This window comes from Phyllopteryx taeniolatus, chromosome 8, assembly GCF_024500385.1.
Source record: "Phyllopteryx taeniolatus isolate TA_2022b chromosome 8, UOR_Ptae_1.2, whole genome shotgun sequence".
In the NCBI taxonomy this organism is placed as follows: domain Eukaryota; kingdom Metazoa; phylum Chordata; class Actinopteri; order Syngnathiformes; family Syngnathidae; genus Phyllopteryx; species Phyllopteryx taeniolatus.
The window spans coordinates 1,211,307-1,232,907 of record NC_084509.1 but is presented as its reverse complement, the minus strand read 5'-3'; the positions used below and the strand labels follow the sequence as shown (position 1 = coordinate 1,232,907).

Genomic DNA, 21,601 nt, shown 5'->3' with positions numbered 1-21,601 from the left:
GAAACATCTTTCGCATTATCATATTATCCAACCATCCATCCATTTTCTGAGCCGCTTTTCCTCACTAGGGTCGCGGGCGTGCTGGAGCCTATCCCAGCTGTCATCGGGCAGGAGGCGGGGTACACCCTGAACTGGTTGCCAGCCAATCGCAGGGCACATACAAACAAACAACCATTCGCACTCACATGCACACCTACGGGCAATTTAGAGTCTCCAATTAATGCATGTTTTGGGGATGTGGGAGGAAACCGGAGTGCCCGGAGAAAACCCACGCAGGCACGGGGAGAACATGCAAACTCCACACAGGCGGGGCCGGGGATTGAACCCGGGTCCTCAGAACTGTGAGGCTGACGCTCTAACCAGTCGCCCACCGTGCCGCCTTATCATATTATATTATTATATATATAATATTAATGACATAAATGATATCACATATTTGTATTATTTAATTCCTTTACACATTGATAAGAGTGTAGCATGTGTTAATGTTTACCGTGTGTAAAGTCAATCCTGTGAGATTGATGTTGTCAAACAAGTATTCATTTAACAATAAGTATAATAAATTACATTAGCGATTGGCTGGCAACCAGTTCAGGGTGTACCCCGCCTCCTGCCCGATGACAGCTGGGATAGGCTCCAGCACGCCCGCGACCCTAGTGAGGAGAAGCGGCTCAGAAAATGGATGGATGGATGAAATTACATTAGCAGTTGTCATCTGCAGTTCTGCCCTGCAACATCCTGAAATGTGTTTCTAACATTTTGGGCAACAATGTTTCACAATAGTCATAATTAAGTCATAATCACGATAATTACTATATCGATTTATGGTTCACTAAATAAAATGGACAACGATAGTTTTTCCGGACTCGACTCCGGACTTCTTGCGGTGAGCCGGCGTGCGGATCACACAGCGAGCCAGCAGAATTGTATGGCTGTGTCATTTCCGCTAGTGGGCTCATGGAACACCGGGGTCCACTCTTGCCAGTGCCAGATTCACACAACAGAGATACTTAAGGGAAAGTTAACCGTTTGTTGAGCTAGCTCGTTAGCTTGCGAGCTAACAAGCTAGACTGTGAGCTAACTAACAACCGATTTGAGCTAAACAGCTTTCTCAGCCGTGGAAAAGTCCTTTAGAACATCAGAGCTTCGCTCTGCGTTGTTGTGTGTGTTAGTCCCCAATTAAAATAAACACGGGAACGTTAACTGTTTATAGAGCATAACCTCAGCGGCACGTGTTATTCAGGCAGTAGTTGGCTACAGCGAGCGTCAACGTATACTTCATTGACAGGTGAAGGGCACGATCCTCTTCAGCGGACTGACCACACAGAAGCCGGGTTTACATGGAGACTTTTTCTTCATTCCGATTGAAATCATTCTGATTGAAGATCTCTGGTCAACTCTTTACATGTGACTTGATCTATTCTGATCGGGTGTACACATGTGCAGTACATTTAATAGGAACAGCCGTGAGACATAAGCACGTCATCGTGAACGTCACGTCATTAATCAAGATGGAGGTCTGTTTATTTAAAAAAAAACAAAAAAACGATAAAAACAATTTCTAAGTAGTTAAAAATAAGACATTCCGTCGCATACGGGCCGCCATATTTACGCTGTGCGTGTAAAGGATGATGTCACTGCGCATTTACATCGAGACAAAGAATGCGCAGACAGCTTTTCCCGGCTGTATTCTGAATGACGGTATACATGGCGAAAATTTACTTCTGATCAGTTTGGCAAAAGGAATGGTCAACCCCTGTGAAGCCGAATGAAATGCCATTCGGATTCGGCCTGTTTATTCCAATTAAGGAGTTTATATGGCGCATTTTCATTCGGTTTGGGCTTCTAAACCGACGATAATCAGAAAAAAAGGCTCCATGTAAACCAGGCTTGTTTTGCTGCTCCTTATTCTTTATTTCAGTCCCAGGGGGATCCATATCAGTGAATAAAGAAAAGCAATTTAATAGAGAAACAAGAAATGAATGATTTAAAAGCAAAAAATAAAATATACTCAATAATAAGGGCAGGCCTTAATTTTCATGATTTCAGAGGCATTAAAAAAAACTATCATTTATCGTGATAGTTTTGGGGAAAATATATTGCCTTAGAAAAATTGTTATAGTGACAGGCATAGCCATAATATTAAAAGGGCACAACTTTTATAGAGTTGTGCTTGTTTACGACAATATATTTAGAGTTATCTTTAAAAAGACAGGCCATGTGTTGGCTCACATTAGATTGTGCTGCACCAAAAGAAGTCCAGTGTGTGTATATATGTATATACTGTATAGTAAACGTATACATATTTATGTGTGTGTGGAGCACAGTGGTGAGTCTAATACAGTAGTGAGTGTAAAACAGAACACAGTGTTGCTGCCCATTTTCCAGCACATTACCAGCAGCAGAGCATAATGGGAGCCTATAACAAGGTCCCCTTCCTTGGCCAAGTGAGCACGGCCAAAAGTCTACACATCCATCCTTTGCTGCATTTCTCCTTCATTTCCCCCTCTTTTTCTCAATTTAATCTCCTCCAACTCCTGCTGCATGCCACTGGATATCAATAGATGCTTGTGATCCTATTTGTTACCCTCTTTTCTTGCATTTCTCATACCCCCGCCTCCTTGCGTTTCTGACAAAGTACCATACCTGTCTCTTTCCTATCAACTTGTTTGTCCCCTGCTCCCCTCATTCTACACCTGTCCTTTATGCTTCCTCTCTTTCTGGCTGCCTAGCCAACTTGACTGACTCTTGTGTTCCGCCTCTCTTCACTTTCATCTGTCATCACCCAGGATACGAATCGAGACAGCCTCAACTTGCCTCCATACTATGGGACAGTGGATCACGTCTGACCTTCATTTCCTCTGTGTTTGGGAATTGCTCTAGTTTTCTCGGAGTAAAAAAGCTAATGCTTTGCCTATGTGCATGATGCGATGGTTTAATTATAGCCAGGTGACCACTATGAGCCTGATTGATGAAAGGTTTGCGCTAAACAGGTGAAAACTTGATTGCAAACAGATGTAGAAGCTGATCTATTAACCGGGCACACCCAGGATTATGTCCGACAAACAGGCAAAATTGTAGCAAAGTTTGTTTTGCATGTTCTGGGTGGAGTATATGTAAATAGATTAATTTTAGCATGTGCAACGTGATTTATCAAACCTGGGAGTAAAAACAAAAAATTCTGGGGAATTCTGTAAAATTTTGGCTCAGGATTAGGATCAATCTCTGTGGGAATGCGAATGATTTTTTTTCAAAAAACTGGGCAGGATTTATTTATTTCCATCCATCCATCCATTTTCTGAGCCGCTTCTCCTCACTAGGGTCGCGGGCGTGCTGGAGCAGGAGGCGGGGTACACCCTGAACTGGTTCCCAGCCAATCGCAGGATTTATTTATTTATTTTTTTAAATAGTTGGGATTTGGCAGGATTTTTTTTAACACTCGGTATTGGGAGGGAGTGGGATCAACCTCAGTGGGAGGGAGTGGGAGTCAACATCCATTCCCGTATCAGCTTATAGAGTGTAGAACAGGCATGAGAGGCAGTTGGGGGGAACTTTTCTGCTTGTGTAAACATTTTTCAATTAACTAAAACAAAAATTAGCGCGACAAATCGTTTATTCAGCAATGCAATTTTGGAGCTTCTGAATAATCGAAGGACTCACTTGGAACCAGTCACAAAAAGAAGGTCTTATTACCGATGACAAAACTCATACTCAGGATTTCAGTGAGTCTGGGTCATTTGGTGCTGGCCTCTCCCTGATCAGTTTTTTACGTGTACTGTCCCAGTTTTTAATTGCAATATTCCATAGGATGGGCAGTTACAGTCAAGTTACACGCACTTGGGATGGGTTAAATTGATCGAAACATGGGATTTATGCAGTTGCTGGCTTTCCCAAATTATCGAGGCGACAGATTTGGTTTCTGTAACTCAGTAATTTGTGTTGTTTGTGTGTTATGTCTTCCTTTCAAACTTCATAATGCCATGCTCTCCCAAAATTTCCATGGTGAAAATGATCAAAGCTACCTTAAGCGCAAAACCCTCTCCTTCACTTTTACACCTCTCGCAACTGCATTTGCAATCTGTTAAGTGAATGAACATGGAATTTAGCACCCATGGCTTGGGTTTTTAGTAAAAGATCGCAATCATAGTAGAGCACACATAACACGCCTGCTAACAGAACGTGCAATCTGTTAGAGTGAATGCAATTTAACTCTTGCTATTTGGGAGCTTAGTAAATCAGGCCCTATGAGTGTCAGTGCAAATAACAGGCCTCGTCTGTCGTTGGTTCATCTTGACAACATGCACTAGCTAAACTTGATGAAAGAGAATTGATAAAATAATTAATAAATTATATATCGAATTAAAGAACCAGCTAAACAAAGGATTGTATTTTTTTTCTCAATATGATACCATCCAAAAGCTTTATGCCACCACTGGCTTTGAAGTTCTTTGAACTCTTTTCACTATTGTTGTATTTGACATAATGTATTTATTTTGACCATCTAAGTCACTATTGAATCAATGAAACAGTCCACCCCTGAGAATCAGTCTGTTCCTCCTCCTCCACAAACCAAGTCTGTGGTCTGCACTCAACTGATATTCTAGTAAATGGTCATTATAGAATTGATGAAAAGATTAATCTAATGGTGGCCGAAAACAGCACAGTACTCAATATAAAATACAGTAATCCCTCAATGTATCACGGTGCACGTATTGCGGATTCATTGCAGATCTTTTTATTGGTCAGTGTAATGCAAGGACTCTCCTGCACATCTTTGGTTCTATGAATCTAATGATGGCCGAGGACGTTGTCACAGTGCTGTATTTTTTTGCATTCTGTGTGTGTGTGGCTTCTCTTTTTACCTCTGTCCGTATCGTAGAGAAAGACAAATCGGCTCCAGTCGTAGTGGTCCAAAAGGGACAGCAAAGCCCCTCTGATGGATGGTCGCAGTTGCAGGGTGAACTGGGCTTCTCCTTCGGTGGGGAAGCTGGGTGTCACCAGGCTGATGTGCAGGGCCCCACAGAATGATGTCAGTGTGTTGACTGAGCGTTTGTCATAAAGACCGAATATGGTGAAGACACCCCTTGAATACTGAGAACAGACTGGGAGGGAGTTGAGAATGGAGAAAGAATTATTAGAAACACTTAAGAAGCACACAAATTGACATTATTTGTGAAAGTATACAAAAAGCATACATAACTATGAAAAATATTGTTCCTTTACATGTAATTACATCTGGCTATGCTTCTAAAAACCCATTCATGCAGCATACAGTATGGCATACCATTAAAACATGCAGGTGTACATACAAGTTTATATTTATTTCAACTGATTAATAAGTATCCAAACATGAAACGAGAGTCAATCGCAACGGCAGAATAGGCTGTCTGGCACAGGCAGTGAAGACTTGGCACATTTCATACAGTATGGGTGCACGCAAGCACACTCAGTTGTGCCGTTCACTACACAATTGAATAATCCTTTCAAAAAAGGCATCATTAAAGGGGAAATAAACAGGCGTTCCAACAAGAAATTCAAAACGTTTTTGTTTTCTTTTTAAAATTCTAAATCTGTTTATATACAATGCGGCCAGAGAGTATAATCCATTGTCTTGCATATATTTAGGGGAAGGTCAGTCTTTCTAAATATATATATATTTCTGAATACAGTATAACTATCAGAAAGGTTTGGGAGGTTGCAGTCAAATAAAAAACAAATATAAACTTTCTTCTTCAGATTCATACACACCACCAAAAACTTCAGGCTGGCTTCGAACTGAAAAATGAATCAACTATGTCACACTGAACCTCACTGTTCAGAACTGAGCCATCTTTCAACATTCAATCCAATCGCTCCGACACTTCAATTTCTAGCGAGTGCGTGTGGATTTATCAACATGATATTTTGTGTTTGATGCTTGAAGATGCTGTACATTGTGGCTTTGCAACCAGAGAGAAAAATACGAGCAGGTACTACATAATTTTTCAAGAATTCACTGAGGAAAGTCACAGAATGTGTTTTTATGGTCTGAGCTTTGAACTTGAGCTGCATCCAGCATCATAACTCAGTCCCCACCTTATGATACATCACTTTAGAGTAAACAGTGAGTCTGCAGACTTTGCTTTTGGCAACAAGCGGCTATCACTGGGTACTTCATCTTTCTTTTCTTCTCACATCTGTCAGATGTTCCATCCATCCTCTCTGTCTCTGTCTCTCTGTATCGGTCTATCTCTCTCTCACTTTCTCCGTCTCTGTTTGCACCATGAATGTTGCTGCACGCTTTCCTCGTCTTTACTCTTCCTTCACTCCCTCCTCCTGGGACTCAAGAGTAATTCCATTATCAGCTCTAAGCCTCAGTGGGGGTAAACAGTGAGGGACATGCAGCTTTGACGCTCCGCCTTGTGGCAATTAGACAAAGCTGAAACCTCTGCACCCAGCAGACGATAAGGCGGGGATTTAGTCTTTGATTATGACATGAGCTAAATGTCGCCAATTTAGAGAACTCGGAATGAGTTATTCAGTGCAAGCTCAGTCATAGTGTCCTCTAAATTAAGTACAGTATGTTATGTATTTTATGTTTTTCTTTAGTTTGGCATCATAGTACACCCCCAATTCCAATCAAGTTGGGACGTTGTGTTAAACATAAATAAAAACAGAATACAATGATTTGCAAATCATGTTCGACCTATATTTAATTGAATACACTACAGAGACAAGATATTTAATGTTCAAACTGATAAACTTTATTGTTTTTAGCAAGTAATCATTAACTTGGAATTTTATGCCTGTAACACGTTCCAAAAAAGCTGGGACTGGTGGCAAAAAAGACTGAGAAAGTTGCAACATCTTTTTCATGGACGCCCCTGCTTATTTCAGCAAGACAATGCCAAACCACATTCTGCATGTGTTACAGCCTGGCTTCGTAGTAAATGAATGCGGGTACTAGACTGGCCGGCCTGCAGTCCAGACCTGTCTGCCATTGAAAATGCGTGGCGCATTATGAAGCGTAAAATACGACAACGGAGACCCCGGACTGTTGAACAGCTGAAGCTGTAGATCAAGCAAAAATGGGAAAGAATTCCACCTACAAAGCTTCAACAATTAGTGTCCTCAGTTCCCAAACGTTTATTGAATGTTGTTAAAAGAAATGGTGATGTAACACAGTGGTAAACATGACCCTGTCCCAGCTTTTTTGGAACGTGTTGCAGCCATAAAATTATAAATTAATGATTATTTGCTAAAAACAATAGTTGATCAGTTTGAACATTAAATATCTTTGTAGTGTATTCAATTAAATATAGGATGAACATGATTTGTAAATCATTCTTCTTCTTTTCCTTTCGGCTTGTCCCCTTAGGGCTCGCCACAGCGCGTCATCCTTTTCCATGAGAGCCTATCTCCTGCATCCTCCTCTCGAACACCAACTGCCAACATGTCTTCCCTCACGACATCCATCAACCTTCTCTTTGGTCTTCCTCTAGCTCTCTTGCCTGGCAGCTTCATCCTCATCATCCTTCTACCAATATACTCACTCTCTCTCCTCTGGACGTGTCCAAACCATTGAAGTCTGCTCTCTCTAACTTTGTCTCCAAAACATCGAACCTTGGCTGTCCCTCTGATGAGCTCATTTCTAATTTTATCCAACCTGGTCACTCCGAGAGCGAACCTCAACATCTTCATTTCCGCCACCTCCAGCTCTGCTTCCTGTTTTCTCTAATCCATACATCATGGCTGGCCTCACCACTGTTTTATAAACTTTGCCCTTCATCCTAGCAGAGACTCTTCTGTCACATAACACACCTGACACCTTCCTCCACCCGTTCCAACCTGCTTGGACCCGTTTCTTCACTTCCTGACCACACTCACCATTGCTCTGGACGGTTGACCCCAAGTATTTAAAGTCCTCTACCCTTGCCATCTCTTCTCCCTGTAGCCTCATTCTTCCCCCACCACCCCTCTCATTCATGCACATATATTCTGTTTTACTTCGGCTAATCTTCATTCCTCTTCTTTCCAGTGCATGCCTCCATCTTTCTAACTGTTCCTCCAGCTGGTCCCTGCTTTCACTGCAGATCACAATGTCATCTGCAAACATCATGGTCCACGGGGATTCCAGTCTAACCTCATCTGTCAGCCTATCCATCACCACTGCAAAAAGGAAGGGGCTCAGGGCTGATCCCTGATGCAGTCCCACGTCCACCTTAAATTCTTCTGTCACACCGACAGCACACCTCACCGCTGTTCTGCTGCCCTCGTACATGTCCTGTATTATTCTAACATACTTCTCTGCCACTCCAGACTTCCGCATGCAGTACCACAGTTCCTCTCTGGGTACTCTGTCATAGGCTTTCTCTAGATCTACAAAGACACAATGTAGCTCCTTCTGACCTTCTCTGTACTTTTCCATCAACATCCTCAAGGCAAATAATGCATCTGTGGTACTCTTTCTAGGCATGAAACCATACTGTTGCTCGCAAATACTCACTTCTGTCCTGAGTCTAGCCTCCACTACTCTTTCCCATAACTTCATTGTGTGGCTCATCAACTTTATTCCTCTATAGTTGCCACAGCTCTGCACATCACCTTTGTTCTTAAAAATGGGCACCAGTACACTTTTCCTCCATTCCTCAGGCATCTTCTCACGCACTAGAATTCTATTGAACAAGCTGGTCAAAAACTCCACAGCCACCTCTCCTAGATGCTTCCATACCTCCACAGGAATGTCATCAGGACCAACTGCCTTTCCATTTTTCATTCTCTTTAATGCCTTTCTAACTTCCCCCTTACTAATCATTGCCACTTCCTGGTCCACCACACTTGCCTCTTCTACTCTCCCTTCTCTATCATTTTCCTCATTCATCAACTCCTCGAAGTATTCTTTCCATCTACCTAGCACACTGCTGGCACCAGTCAACATATTTCCATCTCTATCCTTAATCACCCTAACCTGCTGCACATCCTTCCCATCTCTATCCCTCTGTCTGGCCAGCCTGTATAGATCCTTTTCTCCTTCTTTAGTGTCCAACCTGCCATACATGTCATCATATGCCTCTTGTTTTGCCTTTGCCACCTCTACCTTTGCCATGTGTCGCACCTCAATGTATTCCTTTCGCCTCTCCTCGGTCCTCTCAGTGTCCCACTTCTTCTTAGCTAACCGTTTTCCTTGTATGATTTCCTGTACTGTGAGGTTCCACCACCAAGTCTCCTTCTCTCCTTTCCTGCCAGAAGATACACCAAGTACTCTCCTGCCTGCTTCTCTGATCACCTTGGCTGCAGTGGTCCAGTCTTCTGGAAGCTCTTCCCGTCCACCGAGAGCCTGTATCACCTCTTCCCGAAAAGCTGCACAACACTCGTCCTGTCTCAGCTTCCACCACATGGTTCTCTTCTCTGCCTTTGTCTTCCTAATTTTCCTCCCCACCACCAGAGTCATCTTACACACCACCATCCTATGCTGTCTAGCCACACTCTCCCCTACCACTACCTTACAGTTGGTAACCTCCTTCAGATTACATCGTCTGCACAAGATGTAATCCACCTGTGTGCTTCTACCTCCGCTCTTGTAGGTCACCCTATGTTCGTGCCTCTTCTGGAAAAAAGTGTTCACTACAGCCATTTGCATCCTTGTTGCAAAGTCTACCACCATCTGTCCCTCCAAGTTCCTTTCCTGGATACCGTACTTACCCATCACTTCTTCATCACCCTTATTACTACCTTCACCAACATGTCCATTACAATCTGCACCAATTACGACTCTCTCTCTGTCTGGGATGCTCAGAACTACATCATCTAGCTCCTTCCAGAATTTCTCTTTCCCCTCTAGGTCACATCCTACCTGTGGGGCATAGCCACTAATCACATTACACATAACACCCTCAATTTCAAATTTCAGCCTCATCACTCGATCTGATACTCTTTTCACCTCCAAGACATTCTTAGCCAACTCTTCTTTTAAAATAACCCCGACTCCATTTCTCTTCCCATCTACACCATGGTAAAATAATTTAAACCCTGCCCCTAAACTTCTAGCCTTACTGCCTTTCCACCTGGTCTCCTGGACACACAATATATCAACCTTTCTCCTAATCATCATGTCAACCAACTCCCGAGATTTTCCTGTCATAGTCCCAACATTCAAAGTCCCCACATTCAGTTCTAGGCTCTGTGTTTTCCTCTTCTCTTTCTGCCGAAGAACCCGCTTTCCACCTCTTCTTCTTCTTCTTCTTTGACTTCGACTTCGACCCACAGTAGCTGAATTTCCAACAGCGCCCTGCAGGTTGACGGCGCCGGTGGCGGACGTTGTTAACCCGGGCCACGACCGATCCGGTATGGAATTCTTTGGATGAACGCTCATATTTGTTTGGCAAGGTTTTAAGCCGGATGCCCTTCCTGACGCAACCCTCTGCATTTATCCGGGCTTGGGACCGGCCTACAGTTTGCACTGACTTGTGCCCCCCATAGGGCTGCATTTTTGTAAATCATTGTGTTCTGTTTTTATTTATGTTTAACACAACATCCCAACTTCATTGGAATTGGAGTTGTATCATGTACTTACTGTATGTGAGCCATTTCATTCACTGTTTTGCATTTTCAAGTTCAAGTTTCACGTAGAACATCAAGTTGCAAGTTTCACGTAAAGACAACAATGTACCACGAAATTGCAAACACTGTAATTGCATAACGGCTAGTAACAGGCAGATGTATTTTTGTTATTCGACTCTTTTTGGGTTGAAAATTACATTTATGGGTAATGTCTCTCGGGAGGTCACAATAAATGCATATTTCGCTAGAGTTGTCTTATTAAGCTCATTATCTTCAGTGACAGACACACAACAGCCCAGTGTTCTGAACGTTCATGAATGAATATGACATACTAGCATACAGTATGTGCAAGTGCTTCCAAAACACAGGAATGATAACATCGTCATTTTATAAAACTTCCACGTTTAGACTACTTTTAAAAGTTTGTATTTTTACCTACTACAAAAGGGCTGTTGTAAACAAAAGGCCAAAACTAATTCTGTTGCTTTGAGTTATAAACGGTCCAGCTACAGTCTGCATGAATTATTCCCCCGTTCCTGGGTTATTCTACATTTTACAGGAATTACTTTTTTTCAGCCTACAGACTGGCTAGAATGGCTTGGTGCCTTCGCCTCTGAACACGTGGACCTTGGACTCAGAGATTTTACTTATCCAAACTACCTTTAAACCTAATATCAGCAAGCAAAGAGCCAGCAGAGCAAGCAAATATTCATATTTGACAGAAAAGGAAAATGCCTGCCATTCATTCATGAAGGCTGTTGGCTGATAAAAGATGCTTCTCTGTGGAGAAAAATGATGTCCTCAAACTCTCTGTGTGCAAACGACAATGCACATACAATAGCACTTCTTTGATAGCGTTGTTGCGGAAAATTACATTTTCTTGCTCTCTGATGAATTGGCAGAGCATTTGAACCAAATAAAAGTGAGTCTTTCTCTTGACTACTGCTCCCAAACCAGATTATGACATTTTATGGAAATTTTACAAAAACTACTCGCCTAGATGGAGTTTTTAATTATATTTTTCCACACTGCTCATATGTTTCTATGACTTCACCAAAAGGGAAAAAATAAAACATTTTAAAAAGACATTTTAATAAGCACAGCTGCCCAAAATGTACACATCTCACCTGTCTTTGCTCACTGATGCTGCAATCCCGTTTTTGTTTCCCTCATGGTCCCTCCTCTGATACAAATCACCATTGTCTTGCTCGCAGCACAAGCCTTTAAACCAGCGTAAGACTGCAATGTGACAGACAGGGGCCTCATTGCAGTAAAACATGCAGCAAACTTGCCCCATGAGCTTTAATGACAGGAGAGGACCATTGGTGGTGCATCAGCACACGTTAAACACAATAGGTCTCCTGGGATCTCACTGGTTCTCTCAAGATGAGCATTCATTAATTTTTTTCCCCTCTTGTTGCCATGTCTTTGCCTGCTTCGTTATGACTTTGCGCCTTCATTTGTCTTTCTCATTGTATAAGTCTCTATTCCATGGGACATACAGTATAGTCAGCCTTGAAATGTACTTTGCAGCTATCTCTGCTTCTGCAGCTGTTGCTCTGCAGTGCAGTCCCCTTTTTTTATTTATTCAGGAAGCCATGTTTAACAGCTCAGTATTTATTTTTTCAGGTGAATAATTGCATTTTATTTAACAGCAAGGACTCATAGATAAACCGAATAATTATTTACTGTACCTGCTACTACAATTTATCAACAGACAAAACCCACAAAAGCCAACTTCCCCAGGGTCAAAATTTACTGTACAATGTAAATTACAAAGCAATATCTGGTAAATTACTGTATATTTCACGTGAGTAAACAGATGACTGCATGAAAGTCAAGTGCATACGAAAAGTGCATTTGTGCAGCAAGTGTATAATAGTAATTTTCAGTAGTAATATTCATCTATTTCCTATCGCGCTTGTGCTCAATAGGTGTGCGGTTGAGCTGGAGGCTATCACAGCTGACTTTGGGCGAGGAGCGGGTACACTCACGCTCACATTCATACCAATGGACAAGAGTCTTCACTGAACCGAACATTTTGGAATGGCCACACAGAAAGGCCACAAGTGATATTCGAACCCAGAGCTCAACTGTGAGGGAGACGTGCAAACCCCTCGGTCACCGTGCTGCCCACAGATATACTGTAATAAATTATATGTATTTCTTGCAATGTTTGAGAAATGAATCCTTCCCATTTTGTCAGGTATTGTTCACACATATTTACCTTTTTTAACGGTTAGAATGCATAGCAAAACAAACAAAAACAACCCTGAACATTGATGTTTGGTTTCAAATACTCCAATGGTACAATCCCTGTGAAAACACAATTTTCTCATCAATCTAGCATGTTCTATCCAAAGCTAACAAGTACAGTCAATCAGTAAACCTTAACCCATCAACTTTCCGGTCCCTAGTCAACTGTCGTTAGAGGAAGCTGGGGGGGGGGGGGGGGGGAAAAATCAAAAAAATCTTACACAGCTGAGTACCACACCCAAGAGCACAAATGTATAAACTATGCTATGCTTGGGAAAATACACGAGTCATCCATCCATCCATCCATACTGGACAATGTGCCAGTCAACCGCAGGGGAAATAAAAATGTAGCAAAAGTTAAAACGGCAGTAACGCCATCTACAAACTGCAGATTGTAATTAGCATTGAAATTAAGACTGATATGATGCACATTGTGCAAAGTCAGAGTCCTCCAGTGATGCAATAGAAGCTTAAAATGATTATGCTAAACACACACTTCCATCTCTGACAGTATTATTATCAGAGTGTGTTGCAATAAAGGTTTCCCTGGACATTTTCTGAAGTAATCCATACCTCTTGCTGGCCTGATTTTCTTGGTAGCCTTATTTTATTTAGCATTTAATAAGGAAGGATTGTGAGAAACTCCGCCACTCAGAGATTTTATTGGCATAGTTGTTAGCTGTATAGTGCTTGAGTAGCAATGAGTATTAGTTATTATAGTTTGATAGTTTCAATAAGCTCTCAGAAGCGTCGAGATTTTCCATGTTTTTCTTTTCAGTGTTGCCCAAGTATTCCAAGTAACCACCCACCCAGCTCCAGACCAAGGTTTGCTGTTTAATAGTGGCCTATATGAGTAGCCTAACACACAGATTTGAAATAGTTTTTCCTGCACAACATGGAGTCACAAAGGATCAGGTACTCCAATGCACATTTAATCACACAAGAATCACTTATACAAGTGTTCGCATCCGCAGCACTATGCAGAAAATATACAGTAAAAGTGTGGCAATCAATAAGCAGGCCGAGGAGTTCAGCCACCTTATGGATTTCATATGTAATCTTCATGAATGGAGCAAAGTTACTTGGTCAGTGAGAAGCAATGTCTTCATAAACAGTGAGTGAAGTTTTATTTTTTGTTTTACATGGAGTGTATTTTAGGCCCTACTTATTCTTTGTGAAAGAGAAAGTGATGCATAGACATTCCTGAAAAGGAGCTCTGACACTGGCATCTGTGTGGCTCAGCATCGCAGCACACTGGGTCGGGATCTTGTGAGGTAGTTATCACTCCAGTCACTTACTAAATCACACACAGGAAGAACTGTGTTAGTTCTGTGGCACTGCACAATAGACACTACTAAAAGCTATCTTTGTGGATTTAAAATTCTTATATTGTTGCATAGTTTCCCGACTTTAATGTCTAAGATCATCAAACAAATGTAAATATCAGACAAATATAACCCAAGTGAACTTAAAATGCTGTTTTTAAATGGTGATTTCATTTGTTAAGGAAAAAACTATTCAAAGTTACCTGGCCCTTTATGAACAAGTAATTACTCTTGAATGAAAATGAACATTCATTCGGAAACCGGTCACAGACGCCAGAAAGAACACATTCTCAATAACGTTAATCAGGCAGAAATGAACTAAGTTCAGTTCAGGTTTTCCCAATATATGAACTAGTTCATGAACTTTTTGTTAAGGTACAACGCTGTTTACTGGAAACTGATGGAGTCAAGGTTATTTTTGCTACTAATGAAATAGCACCCACCAATGGAACGTTCAGAAGCCCCCACAGATCAAAACTATAAAAAGGGCAAAACTACAGCCCAGGACGTGAATTATGGGACTGAAACTATTGGCGAATACTCCTTAATTTCTAAACACGCAAACACAACCATACACCAGCAGAATTGTTGCCTCAAAGGTCACTCCGAATTGGTCTCTCCTTTGGTCCGTGTATCCAAATGCAGGGCTGAATTTGAGGTCATGGAGGTGAGGGACAGCCAGAGAAAAAGCTCTTGGGTAAAACTGCCTGTTCACTTCTTTATTCATTTTGATTATATCTTTCCACTCCCCTGCACCTGTTCCTGCAAGCTTTCTGTACTGCCACGTTCTTCTGCAGGCAAGCTCCCGCCGGCAACATGAATACACAGTCTAAGAATAAAAGTACTGATTTGGGAAAATGAGGGCCAAAGATATGAGGGCAGCTATCTTTATAGTCGAGTGTGGTCGCAGTTAGTGAATATGCTAATAGTTGCTGACATATGGCCCTTTCCCCAGTGTAGTCTGAGGGACAGTTAAAAATAGAAAAGGATATGGTTATTGCAAAAGTTTTGATTTCAATAAAATGCTAAGCAGATCTAGTCCGAAAACTGTCTGTTCCAGCAGGCTTCTTGACCTTCAAGTTTTTTCAATTTTAGATATTCAAATTAAAAGAAATAATGGAAATACAATGAATAAATTCTAGTGGTCATGCCAAGACATGACATATAAATACTGTGCATGTTATGTTTTAAGTCATATTTTAGGTTACGTTCATTTTCCAAAGGACAAGGACAAAATCAATTATTTTATAAGTAACTTATGTTAACAGTAAAAAATATTAAACGATAGCCAACTTACTCTGGAGTACAGTTTTTCTATTAAAATAATATTTGACCGTCATCGTTCTATTGTCGGTTTTCTTCTTTGACCTTTTGACCTACGTAGACACAAGGAAGTTTAGCTGATACCTATTTTTTCTTGTCTTGTTTTGTTATACTCCAGGTTATGGATTCTAGTTCAACTTGGTGGAGTATAGTTTTCTTGAAAAGTTATTCGACCATTTGTACGTTTCCAGCATGGAAAATTGTAGCCCTACAATTAATTCGACAAAGAAGTGTGTGAGAAAGTTTGTCAACTGAACAATGGACTGTGCCTTGTCTTCTTCCAAACTGTACTGTAGATACTGTACCATTGTGGTTGGCACCAGAATAAAAAACAGCCCAAAAAAAGTGATGAGTACCAATGTGCATAGATCATTTTACACTTGAGACTATGTGAGTCCCCGGATGCACATGTCATAGAAACAATGAGTCCCAACCCTGGAACAATGAGTCTCTCCAACTTACCATTACAGAATACAGATACAGTAATCCTCCGCTGTATCACAGTTCTTGCTTTGCAGTGCTGCTATATTGCAGATTTTTATTCCAGTTTTTTAATACTGTTTCTACAATATTTTGTGTTATCCATTGCTCTTGTGCTCGCTCTCGCAGTATATTATCTGTGTTTAGCCCTATCATGGTAGAAAATTTTCTAGGACGATATTTATTCATTCATCTTCCGTTCCGCTTATCCTCACTAGGGTTGTGGGCGTGCTCGAGATACTTTGACAGGTCCCCTGCATGATTTTGAAAGCTGTTCATGATTTGAAATCAAACAGTACGAAATGTTGTATTGAACAATAAGCAACCCATCTGCCACGACCAAAGTTTAAACAATGATTCTATGCGTGAGAGTACAAAGTTGGGAGTGTTTGAGATTATTATTTTAAAACCTATTTAGTCAAATTTGTGGACAAGATTCAGGCTGGTGGGCTTGGTCTTCTCCTAGTCGGCACACCCTCTTCCTACGCCCCGCCCCTACCATTTAACTCTAAACTCACACCTTTCTCAGTTGAACATGAGTAGAGTGGAGTTGAGCTGAGTTGAGGCTTGTTTTTCCTTTTGTGCTCGTAGCTCTCCAGCTGGGTGACCTCGGGCCACCCCTCCCCCTTCTTTTTGTCCTCGGGCTCCTCCGGGTGCCACCACGTGCGTGAACGCCCGCCGCAACCAAGCTGGCGGCGTTTTCGATCGCAGAAGTCGACCCTACGGCTCCGATCGCTTTCCCTAGCCACGATCGGTCGGCTGGGCCTCAACGGGCAGCTGCCGGCATCCCGGACGGATCCCGCACGTACTCTGAGGGCCAGAGCTCGGCTCGCCACCAGTTTTGTGCATCTGGTTTTTCTTCAACTGAACCTCCTTCGTTTCCGCTTCAGGTCCGGAGGAAGACCACCCCAAAGACCAGCTGATCAGCGTTCGCGAGTCGACAATGCAATCCTTATTATGATGTATAACATCAGTGCGTAATAATTGTGGGGAAATTACTAGCTTCATACGAAATCCCAACTTTGCATTCTCTCGCTCTGACTCAACGCATTAAATTATATTTAGTTTAGCCCAGCGACCACACACCATGTCCTAATTTCCATTTTGGTATGCCTTATTTTCTTTCTTTCGTTTACCCTTAAGTGTTATTTTCTTTTTGTAGTTGTAGTTGTGTGTTCCATTAAATATACCATAAAATTCCACTCAGAATCAGAATCAGAATCAGAATCATCTTTATTTGCCAAGTATGTCCAAAAAACACACAAGGAATTTGTCTCCGGGAGTTGGAGCCGCTCTAGTACGATTTGACAGACAGTCAATTTACAGAACACTTTGGAGACAGAAAGACATTGACAAAAAAAAAAAACAGTCACTGAGCAGTAAAGGGTTGCTAGTTATCTGGTAATGCCGGTACATTTTAATTTTTTGACAATTGTGCAAAAAGATGCAGAGTCCTCTAGCACTTAGAGCAGTTCGAATGACTATCGTGGTCGCATTTTGTGTGTGTTCTGAATTTAAGTAAACCTCTGTAACCTAGGACTCAAAATGTCGTAGAGTGTAGCAACCTACAGATCATGAGGCTGATTTAAAAAGGTTTGACATCATTTCGCCTAAAGTTCAACTTGAAAAAATTGACGTGGTGCTCTTTTCAAGACATTAATTTGATTTTTAACAATTAAATTAAACTTACGATAAACCGGAAGTAACACAAACGTCGTTCCCGGCTTATTACTTTATCCTAAATTAATCACAATTCTTATTTCATACATAACCGCTACAATGCCTACATCTCTTACAATAGTAAAGCTATATTGTTTATAATGTGAGCATACGTGCACCATATTCACATTTGTAGTTGCATTGTTGGGCAAAGGGTTCCATAATTGCAAGCTGATGGGAAACGGGAAATGTCCCACTGTGTTTCTGTTCCCAGCTGAAGAAATTGGGTGGGATGGTTGTTTAAAATGGTCACTTTGAGGTTTTAAATTGTTTTTTCTTTGTTGCGACTTCATACAAATTCGACATACCATCTTGTTAGTGTTAGCGGGATGGCTGCGTTCATCTGGCTTGTATCCAAAATGTTCCTACATTGTCGAGGTGGCAGTAGGCTTTGAAACTAATTCCACTGACTGTATGTCACTCAATTTTTTTGTAACTGCAGAAATGGGCTCGCCGTCAGAAAACTTAGCTTTCAGTACGCGAGCGCCCACATTTCAAACGAATGCACGCACGCACACAGACACGCACATGGCCAATCAGACGGAGGGTCCCTGCTCTGCACTATCTCTGATTGGTCTAGAGACCACGATGATGAAACCCACCGTGTATCTGCTTTCAATTCACGGAAATGTTTTTTTCTTGCTCTAATTACTGGGCACCTGTACGCACCCTCTGATTGTTGCTGCACCATTCAGAAATCAGAGCGCATATGCGACCAAATTAGTCACACTCTAGAGTCCTGTCTCGTCCCAAAAAAAATAAAAAATAAATCATATGCCGGATTTCCACCACCATGCCAGAGTACTAAGCCATAGCTCTGCATCTGAAGATACAGATTGCTCGTAGTTTATGCATCCCAGCTAATTTTTGTGCATCTCAGACGTAGGACGCACATCAAACAAGATCCCTAAATCTGTTTTGGTACCCGTCACACTTTGAAAATGGAAACGCAAAAAAGGTTGCCTCACCCAACTGAACCGCACTAAATGACCCTTGGGATAGCACGATGTCTTGTTCCGGTGATATTTTAATTGTGGGTAGTGACAAGAATGCAGATTGGAGAAAGTCCCTCCGGTGTACAGAAATACTTTGTGGAGAATTTGTATGCTGTCCTTTATCCCTCCAGTAATCTAAAACATGGCTATAGCCATGTGACTCTGAACTGCCCTTTGTTGTGAGCCTTGTTTTGACAAATGCGTTCACAAAAGGCAACCTGTCTATTTTTGGTCAAAAATATGTTCCAAACAAGATGGGTGTCGCAGAAAATATGGTTATCTTCAGAAATAACAAATGGCAAATGGCAGACTTTGAAATTGACCTTTCACAAAAATCAATTCTTCCGCTTTTAATATCCTGCTGTGTGATGCTGTAAAACACAGCATATCAGTGATGCAGTCTTTACCTTTCACTAGTTACTCGGTGGGAGTTCTCTTAATTAGTCAGCAATGAATATTGATTAAGAATAACAAGCAAAACGTGCAAATAAGAGCAAGGCGCTCTGTCTCTTTAAAATATCACCAGGACACATGTTCTAAATCTTTTAATACTGACTTTGACAAAAAGAACCTTGTGGCGAAACTGCTGTGACATCTGCATGACAGCTCTTTAACAGATGCGAACATATGCACACATTCCCTATGAACCTTGTGCTGCAACTCTGCTTCATCAATGAGGTCTGCAGCCATAGAGATAAAGCTAAATGAGAGAGCAGGTGGAAGGACAATGTTGTCATACCCTGAAGACCTTTACCTTTTACATGGCTTGTGTGTGTTTGTGTTCAGTGGTGTTTTATTGTTTTTACATTTGACAATTAATTGATGTTTTTACACTTGTGTGGCTATATGGTGGTTAAAATGTTAGTCTAGAATGGTTTTAATTTCATCATTATCATAGGAAAAATGGTTTCAAGATCCGTGCATGCGTGCGTGCGTGTGTGAAACTGAGACCAAAAACTCTAATTTCACACAGAAGCTTTTATTCCTGTAACCCAGTCAACTTTAAGTGCTACTAACAGCTCAGGTCTAGCAGGCCTTTCCTGTATGAACGGTCATTCATCACACACACATGCCCTGCTGATATCAAAACCATTCATCACTGCAGACAGATAGATGGGGAGAAAAGAGAGTAGGTTGCCCTGTAGACTCATACACTATGTGTAGGTAGTTAGATTTGGTCTTCCTCCGAAGGGACAATCACACATTCACACGGACTTGGTGGACTTGGCATGCGCGCCTCTCCTGTGGCATGCTTTTTCATTTAGCCAGCAGTTTTGTCATCTTGCATAAACCTTTAAATATTATCATCTTGTCAAATCCATATTGCCTGACCGCCTCAGGGCACAGCAAGCCTTTTTTTTTTTTTTTCCCTCCGTAACATCTCATGGGTTTGTGCTTTATAATAATGCATGACAGGAGCATAATGTAAAAGCACAGTAGAGACTATAAAATATGTATCAGTGTCTTTTTTGATGAATGCGTGACAAACAAGCAAACAGAGGCGGTGCAAATTTGGCCGCTTTTCAACTAATTTCAGATTTGAATGCAGCAGTGAGGGCTTGGATAGTGTCCATTGCCAGAGGTGGTGTTGCAGCTGGTGCCCCTTTCATGGCAAACAAAATAGCTTATCAGTTTATCGCACTCGGCTCACTGAAAACCAAAGACGTAAATCAGAGAGACTCAAGGTCACTGCTTCCACTTCCTCCGTCAAACAGTCATGTTTCGTCAAAACTTGTAAGTATCCATACATCAAAACCTGATGCTCTCCTGTTTGGGCGTGTCATGTGTATATGCATGCAGCCGTTCGCATCTTGTAACTAATGCACTAAGAATATTTTCAAAAGGTATTTCCTAATTGTATTAAAAATGGTGTTTGTGTGCAATCCCTTTCAGCTGAGTAGATCCACAGTGATTGAATGCACTAGATAAACAGGCGAGTAATTTAACAGAGGGAATGACATCCCAACACTCATTTAACCTGCGGTCTCATTCCTCGACTCATCCGTTAAGTCCTTATTTTTCCACTCTTCTTATTGTTCTGTCCAATGCAATGTGTACTATCCTTTGGCCTCTTAACCCTGTGCTTGTTCTTCTATACAATTCAATTTCTTTTGACATGTTTTGATTTAGTCACCTCAAATTCAGTTCTGCTCAACGGAAGACAGAGGCGGCTGTGACTGCTGTGAGGCAGAGGCAGTTGTGAATGCACAAGTGGTGGTTTGATCACCAAGGCTGGTGTACTTGTGTTGAAGTGTTCTTGAGCAAGATTCCAAATATCCTTCAGTGACAAGGTTCTGCCTGTGTTTATGCTTTATTATTCTGTCGGAATATACCAGAGTTAAGTGAAAGATCTCTGCCCTTCTGTTTTAGTAAAAATAGGAACAGGCAGGAACTAAGTTTAGCCTGGTAACGGAGAGTCTTCGGGATCATAACTTGTGGTATACTTACAGTTTGATTAGGAACATTTTTAGGAGTGGGGCAAATTACTATGGTGGCAGGGGTCAGTTCCTATCCTCCTTAAATAGCAGGGGACTACTGTACTAAACATTCTTACTTTATTATTCCATGACACTGAGCATTATTATCCTTTTAAAGGCATCCTTTTTTTTTTTTTATACAATGCTCATATTGGATCTCACTGAATCTATTTTAGTTGTACCTAAAGGTAGTGGCCACTGAGAGCATATTGACTTGATAACTAGGTAATAATTATGTATAATAGAAGTGAAAAGAAAATAACTAGGCATTGCAGTTTCTACGTAACTACGTGTGAATACCGAGAGATGTTGTCACTGAGCAGAAATGCCCAAACCAGAAATGAATTGAGAAAGAGCCATACATACAGTATACAGGTATGCTCTAGACATCATAGGCATGTCATTGCTTTTCTGTCGATCATCTCGCAGTCCAATATTGTGTGTTTCATCTGTGAAAAGCAATAGTTGCTTGTGCCCAAGAGTTCAC

The 21,601-nt window shown here is 41.4% G+C and overlaps 1 protein-coding gene across 10 annotated transcripts in view; it reads right to left on the bottom strand.

The window, feature by feature from the left end:
* Positions 1-21,601, bottom strand: part of gria4a (glutamate receptor, ionotropic, AMPA 4a) — a 130,932-nt gene that overhangs the window by 73,964 nt on the left and 35,367 nt on the right. For 9 of the 10 annotated variants that reach the window (XR_009789724.1, XR_009789725.1, XM_061782124.1 and 6 more), the window contains exon 3: positions 4,863-5,102. Coding sequence is in view for 7 of the 10 variants with exons in the window: in XM_061782124.1 (XP_061638108.1) it covers positions 4,863-5,102 (240 nt within the window). In the remaining 3 variants the exon portion in view is untranslated. Of the gene's footprint in view, positions 1-4,862; positions 5,103-11,666; positions 11,723-21,601 lie in introns of those variants that run through there. The other variant, XM_061782131.1, reaches the window with a different exon arrangement.